The following is a 7,950-nucleotide window of genomic DNA, read 5'->3' as shown; positions in this document are numbered from 1 at the left end:
CAGGAGATACAAACTTTACCAGTAAACAGCAAATTGTATTCATTCAATAAAGACAATTGTTTTGACACATTAATGCCCTACTGTGTATTTGGAAGAACTATGTTTCCTGTTGCTTCAGATAGATTTATGTGTTTGTTATGAAAGTCAGTAAAACAGCTGATTGTCTAAGCATTTTTCATTTTCCCTCTTCAGACTTAGGTGGTAGTTATCTTAGATTAGAAGTTTTGCTTATGGTCTTTCATAGACTTTTATGTCTTCTGTTTTGTGATAGCTCTCCTCAGAGATCCTTTGACATCCTGGTTCCTTAGGCTATAAATTAATGGGTTAAGCATAGGTGTAACTACAGTGTAGAATACTGCAATGACCTTCCCACCAGCCCTGGAGGACTTTGACTGTGGTCTCATGTACATAAAGATGGCAGTTCCGTAGAATAAGGTCACAACTGTGAGATGGGAGGCACAGGTGGAGAGAGCCTTGTGTCTCCCAGAGGCTGATCGCATCCTGAGAACAGAAAGAAGGATGCGGGCATAGGAAACAATAATAAGGAGGAAAGGAATGAAGACAATGATGATACTAAATACAAAAACCACCAGCTCAGTGAGTGAAGTGTCAGTACAAGCCAGTCTCAGAACTGAAGGAACCTCACAGAAAAAGTGATTCAGGACATTTGGTCCACAGTAGGGCAAACTCAAGGTGAGAACATTGATAACCATGGAACTGAGGAAGCTACTGGACCAAGAAATGGCTGCCAGTTGGATACAGGTGTTTTGGTCCATAATAACAGTGTAGTGGAGAGGATGACAGATGGCTACATATCTGTCATAAGCCATAACACCAAGAAGAACACATTCAATCATTCCAAAGGAGAGTGAGAAATACATCTGCGTGGCACAGCTGGCAAAAGGGATGGTCTTCTTACTCCCCACCATGTTGGAAAGCATCTGCGGAACATTAGTGGATGTGTAGCAGATGTCCAGAAAGGACAAGTTAGCAAGGAAGAAGTACATGGGGGTTTTCAGGCGGGGTTCTATCTGAATAATAGTAATAATGATGATATTGCCAACCACTGACAACATATAGAAAAACAAGAATACAAAAAAGAGAACCAGCTGTACCTTGGGATCAGATGAAAGCCCCAGAAACACAAACTCAGTCACTGTGAAATTTGTTTTCATATGGTCCATCTTTTCAGGCTACCTTCCTTTCAGAGAATAAGGTAATATCCTGACAACCAAATGCCCAATTAAGCAGTATTTTAGACCAGAGGTTTAAGAAAATAGATATCTTGGGTGTCTGAACTTTAGTGCAAATGATAAGATGCCCTCCAACTTCTGGAAAGGAATTTCAGATAAGATTGCAATGCTAAATTCATTGTTTAATATAAACGATCAGAATTATTGCCTTTTCTAAAAGAGAATTTCATTTTTCCAGTCAAAATCACCCCATGTTCTATTCTCCAAAACATTATTCATAAATCACATATTTCAAAGGATATGAAAAGCATGGTTGTGATGATTACACACCAGTAATCTCAGCACACAGGAGACTAAGGCAGGCAGATCTCTGAGTTCAAGGTCAGTGTGGTCTACAGAATGAGTTTCAGGATAGCCAGGGCTACATGGCTATGCAGAGAAACCTGAATCTCAACTAACATGAAGGCAGATGGGAACAGCATTCATAGAGACAATAATGAAGGTCACTATTCTGTGCACCACTTACTAATCAGTAAGAAAAACCAAGGTTACAGCAAGTGCCACATAATTAACCCTCATATGTGTTACACTGCATAGCCATCCTAACACAGTGAAGAACAGAGACTGAAAACCAGATAAAGTAGGTATGAGGTACACTAATAACTACTAACTCATTCCTCATTCCTGCACTTTCATGCTATGTGATATGGAATAATATTATGTTAAAACAATAATAAAAATAATAAACCTTATAAGAATTTTAAAGATTAAAAAATAATGTCTGAAGAATTTTATGCAGCACATAGAATCAAACAAAACTGTCTAATGCTAATAGTGCCAAGAAAAGATGAAAATATTTACCTGGAACTCACATCTATGATTATAGCCACTATAAATAAATAGCTTTACTAAAAAGGATCTAAACATGTTAAAGTTAGTAGAACTTTTTATTGAGAGCTCCTTAGGCTTTTTATTTTTCCTATTTTCCTTGAAGATATACACATATATATTCTGTTTAAAGGGAACAACGTAGAAACATCAATGAAGTCTTGAGCATAGACACATTGCTGAGGACTATCTGTCAAACATTCATCCATGCAAATCCCCAATTTGTTTTCCTTTTATCATCATTTCTATTTATCCCTTTCATCATTATTTTGATACTAATTTTATACCAGAGGATGTTTGTACATTAATAGCTATAATAAAAACTCTTGATTACCTAAATAAGTGTGACGTCCAGTGAATGTTGCAAAGAATGAGGTATTTAGTGGCTCAGGAATTGGGACATCTGCTCAAGAAGCCTCTTCACAAAAAAGTATTTACAGCTCATAAAACGAATACATATTACAAAACACCTGTTTACATATAGTGTTCTTTAGGGACATCTCGAACACTTGTATTTAAGTAAAGGTTTTCAGGACAAATAGTGATATGAAGTGATGATAAGTTAACAAGGTTGTAAAGATGAGCAATTAAAACAAAGATGGACTTGGAAAGAGCTAAGTTGCATGTTTCCTTTCCTCTTAAGCCACAGGGGAAGAAAAGAGCAGAAATGTTTCAAGTTTCCTTGCAGATCCTCCAAACAGCACCTAGATCTTCTATTATGAACAGGAAATTCTAGTCTGATTGTTAGGAGTGACTATATAACAAATGACATCCATGGTTTATCCAATAGAACAGAGTTCTCTATGTATAACAGCATGATAATACATGATCAAAAGAGTGGATGACTAGGGATGCTGTACTCTAGGAGAGCCTGCTTTCCAATAATCTTTCCTACATGCTTGGCTCATTGACTGAGAGGCCTTCTACATTCATATCACCAGTCTGTGTCTTGTTGAGCTCATCTGAAGAAAAAGACAAAATATCACCAAGTTCATATATTTGACATGTGGTAGATAAATTAAATGAGATAATGAATATGAAACAAAAGCAGGCATTGATCATAAGTGTTTCGATACATGAAATCATTATAACATCATTATATCATAAGATCCACAGTATTTATAATACCAATAATATACTTAATAATATGAAGTTATTTGAGTAATTACAAAAAAATTTCTGGAAGCTCATACAATACAAGTGTCTATACATAAGCATAGTGACATCAATGTTAATACTAATAGAAATGTATCAAAATGTGACATCAATAGTGACATCAATGTTAATACTAATAGAAATGCATCAAAATGTACAGTTTCCTATCTCCTGATATTGTGTGTTCACTAAATGGGTAAATATAAAGGATATTAAAATTTTAGGTAGCTTTATACACCCTCTGTATTTCAAACTATCAAACTATTAGAGTAAACCCTTAATTCCTATAAGTGTACACAACTTCCCCAAAGATAATCTTTAGTCACCTAATGTCTGCAACTGCTATAAACATTTATAAAACATGCAATTGCAGAGTTATTCATGATATAAACAAACTGTATCTAAACACATAATTGTCTCTTTCACAAAGGAAACTAGTCAGGTACTTTTAGAAATCAGTATAAAATTCAAAGTGTGGAACAAATTCAGAGAAATAAGTCTGAATTTCCAGGAAATTTCTGTGTAACTCCTTGTAGATTTCAATTAAGCATTATTATATAATCTAGTTGATTTTATAACCTCAATTTGCTTCATAGGACAATAGCTACCATTGACAATGTCTTCTTCCAACATACCTAATTTGAAAACAGCTATTACGTCTTTTATATAGTATGCATGACTTCCTTTTGCAATAACTCTTTCTCATTGTCATATGAACACACAAACCATTCAGCATTTATACATTAAAATAGTAAAAAATAAACTTTTCTTTCTGAAGGTAAGGAGAAAACTGGATATCTTTATAATAAGCTAGAAAACTCTGGTGCTCCATCAGAAGTTCAATAACTCAATCTAATCTTCATATATAGACCACATGAATTCAATATGTTTCATGATGCAATGAAGTAGTTTATCACAATTGATTTGAAGATTTGTTAGGTATCAGGGATACTTTTCAAATTTAGTAACTACTCCTTTCCAGGGGATTTTGCAAAACAGTATATTGGAGGAATTTTTAAAAAGTAAGTTCTGGAAAAGAAATAAAAGAATATGAATGATGAACCCAACACTTTGTAACACATCATTTGGGCAAACAAAACTTATTCTTGCCCTAAAATAAGTGATAGCCACGTTAGTATTAACTTGTGAGATAATGTAGATGTTCTTGTGGAGTACGTACAGAAGTTTAGCATAATAATTAACAGCATTTAAAAATCACAGCAAATAGTATTATATATGCTCCAGGTTAACACAATTTACAAATATTCTGGGGTTGTGATTGTTTATTTAAAGACAATATCTCATTGAATTGATCTATCTTTAAACACCATGGGTAACTGAAGGTGGCCTTGATATCCTGATTCACTTCGCTCTAGCTCTCAAGTTCTGTAATTATAGGCAGGTACTACCACTGCCAGATTACTAAAATCTGAATTAGAGGCAATCATACTTGTAATGTTTAACATATTACTGTAAAGGCATTTTAAGCCTGTTTTGGCTTATCTAAGGCCCATTGCCAAAATGTATACTTTCAGGTGTTATCAGTTTCTCAAAACTAAAATTTATTTTTATAAATAAAATGCAAGAAGCAAAGTGGTATAATGACTAAGATATAATATATTTTACCTCATAAAAACATTTACTAATTATATATAAATATAAGGAAAGTCAATCAAATGATCTGAGAAAACAACTTTCTAATCAATTTATCATTGGTCTATGCAAATTTTGCTAGAAAAGTACCATTTGGCCAAAAAAAGAGATACTATTAGGAGTGTTTGAAAATTATTATGGCGATATTAGGGTACCTCTTTCCAAGATTTAATTTCATGAGAAATCTAGAATAAATGTTAAAATCAAGAAGGGAAAGAAGAGAATGTGGAGCTCAGAAGCTAGCTCTCAGGAAGGAAGACATTAAATCCACAGGAATGCCTAGTTATGAAATACTAAAATCATGTAAACACATTGATGGCCAATAAGAAAGTTAATAATTTTCCCTTGCAAGTCATTTTGTTTACTTAAAAGAAAGAAAAGCTGTCATTATTGCTGCTACCTACTATAATCTTTATGGCATGGGTAATGTAAAATATTTTTAAATGCTTAGCTACACTTTCATTAGAGATCACATTAAACGCAATAATATTGAAGATTAGAGATGTTGTATAACTTTATTAGAAGATTTACTGTAGTCATAATATATATTTAAATTTTAGAAATCACACAAATTACTTATTATGCTATTAATATCACTATTATTCTAAGTCTTATATTCCTCAACATTCACTGCAATTAAGAACACAGATGAAATATGCCCAGATCATAAAAAAAGCATGGAAATAACCTGCCTTGTACCTGTCTTCTCACCTATATATGCAGACAAGTTCCTTCAAGTTCACAGAAGCAATTTTTATAAAACTAATATCACTAGAAGGCAACTCAGCCTTCTTATATAATGAAAGTAGAGGACAGTATGCAGGCAATGCAATTTCTAAATCATCTGACTTATCATGTTAGACAACAGAATAAATTTTAAACTCTTGAGGGAAAATGTCCCTACCCAACAATTACAATTTAATTATTTGTACTGAAGAAATCCTGAATTATGTGTTTGGTTATTGTCCTTCTTTTAGATATGTATGTGCACATAATTTGCATGAATTTTCCAGTGTTGAAATATTTTGTTAATGTAATATATATATATATATATACATATATTCTATGACAATAGAACTGACTTAAACATTATTGTATCGATGTCAGAGATAGTTTATACAGCCATGTACTAATCTAAACCTGTCAAATATATTCTCTACAAGATAAGGAATTTTGAAATGACTAAAGAGTCCTCTTTCTGTAGTGTTCAACACTAGATTTAAAAAAAGTCATTGTATATTATGCACATTAATGGAAATGTCAAAAAGAAATGCATCATTTTGCACAATGACTATGAGATAATATTAAAACTTAATTGAGTATACACATCACAGGAACAGAAATATCTAAAGTTCAATCCACAGAAGCTACACTAAAGTGAAGATAAATCTTAAGATGCCTATGATTCTAATATACTATCAATTTATCCACATAGTAGACATGCATTCTAGGTTCATTTCTAAAAACAACAGTTTTACATTCATTTCATACTGCATAGCAGCTAAACAGTTTTTAAGGCAACACTAGGGTTAGAACACAATCCTATAGGCTATGAAGCCTCAAACAGCATTTTGCTTTGTAAAGAGCAACTTTCTTTTGTTATTTTTTTATCTATTTTCTTCCACATTTTTTTATAAAGTAGAATGTAACATATATTCATTCACCTATGCATCCTAAAATATTATATTCATCCACTCAAAATATATTTTGTAAAAAGAAAATCAGAATTTGATTATTTTGGCAATTTTAAATATATAGTTCATTATTATCTACTGCAAAAATCCTATAATACAACATATCGTTAAAACTTATTTCCTTCACTAAAGGAAACCTATTTTTCCCAGTATCCTCTCTTTCCTCTCCATGTTGCTCAGAGCCTCTGGTAAAAACCTTTCTGTTCCAGCTATAATAAGTTCAGCCTTTAAGATTCTCAGGAGCACCCTCATACAGGCAAAATTAAGGAGAAAGGGCAGATGTGGGATGGAGGAGTTGGTGGAGGGGTAACCAAGAAGTAGTATATCATTTGAGATGCAAACAAAAGGAATGATTAATTTTTAAAAAAGAAAAAGAAAGAGAAAGAGAAAAAGAAAAAGAAAGAGAAAAAGAGAAAGAGAAAGATTCTCCTCACAAGTAAGAACATGTAATATTGAATTTCCATGCCAGCTCCACCCACATTGTTTTGAGTGACAGGATTTTCTTCCTTTTCGTGTTCTACAGTTTTCAACTGGGTAAACACAACATATTACCCTTGTTCATTCATTTATTCATGTATATTTAGATTGTTTCTGTTTTGCTATTGGAAATCAGATCAATATGTGCTGAATATATAAGTAAATAGTTTGTGTTCTTGAGGTTTTCCTTTAAATAAGTTACATATAGGACCATATTAAATATTAAACTCAGTGACTCAAGCTGGGTAGGAAAATGGAGGATTATTAGTGGGGAAAATTGGAGCTATAAAAAACTGGACAAGATTAACATATAGTTTAATAGTAAAAACTATTAGATATTGTTAATTGACTAGAGACAATGAAATTAAAGCCTAGAGAACTCTAGTAAACTACTTTCTAAAATCTATGAGTGCTAATTAATATAGTTGATAAAAGATGAGTCTGGTAAAAAAAAAAAGGAAGTCTTGGGAATTCAGGTTTTCTTATGTTTCCGTGTTTTTTGTTGTTTGGGTTTGTTGCTAGAGATATCAAGCAGGTATTTGAAGCTTCATGACAAGAGAACAGCTGACTCAGTATCAGAGTCATTTCAAGAAATGAAATAATCAGGCAATAATTACTATAATTCAAAGAAAGAGAGGAACAAGAGCTGGTTATGAGACTAAGAATTAGAACCAAAGTCAGGAACAGTAATCCTGACACCATACCGTAAGTAGAGAAGGTCAACCATGATTACTTGGAAACCAGAGACTGTAGGAAAAAGCAATAAACTATCAATGGACTATAACAAAAGCTGTACACAGATTTAATTAAAAAAAAAAGGCTCTGTGGCTCAATTCTTTCCAAAGCTGCGTATCTCTACCCTCCCAATCCAGCATCCCACTGACATAAAC

The 7,950-nt window shown here is 32.9% G+C and overlaps 1 protein-coding gene across 1 annotated transcript; it reads right to left on the bottom strand.

Annotated features, from left to right (window-relative positions):
- Nucleotides 1–248: 248 nt before the first annotated feature.
- Olfr1018 (olfactory receptor 1018) lies at nt 249–1,184 on the bottom strand. The gene has a single exon (NM_146586.2). It carries the CDS (start codon nt 1,182–1,184, stop codon nt 249–251), a length of 936 nt encoding a protein of 311 aa, NP_666797.2.
- Nucleotides 1,185–7,950: the final 6,766 nt, after the last annotated feature.

The sequence above is a fragment of the Mus musculus genome, chromosome 2 (assembly GCF_000001635.26).
Source record: "Mus musculus strain C57BL/6J chromosome 2, GRCm38.p6 C57BL/6J".
NCBI classification, from domain to species: domain Eukaryota; kingdom Metazoa; phylum Chordata; class Mammalia; order Rodentia; family Muridae; genus Mus; species Mus musculus.
Note: the sequence above shows the minus strand (reverse complement) of the source record. Positions and strands in the feature narration are given on the sequence as shown.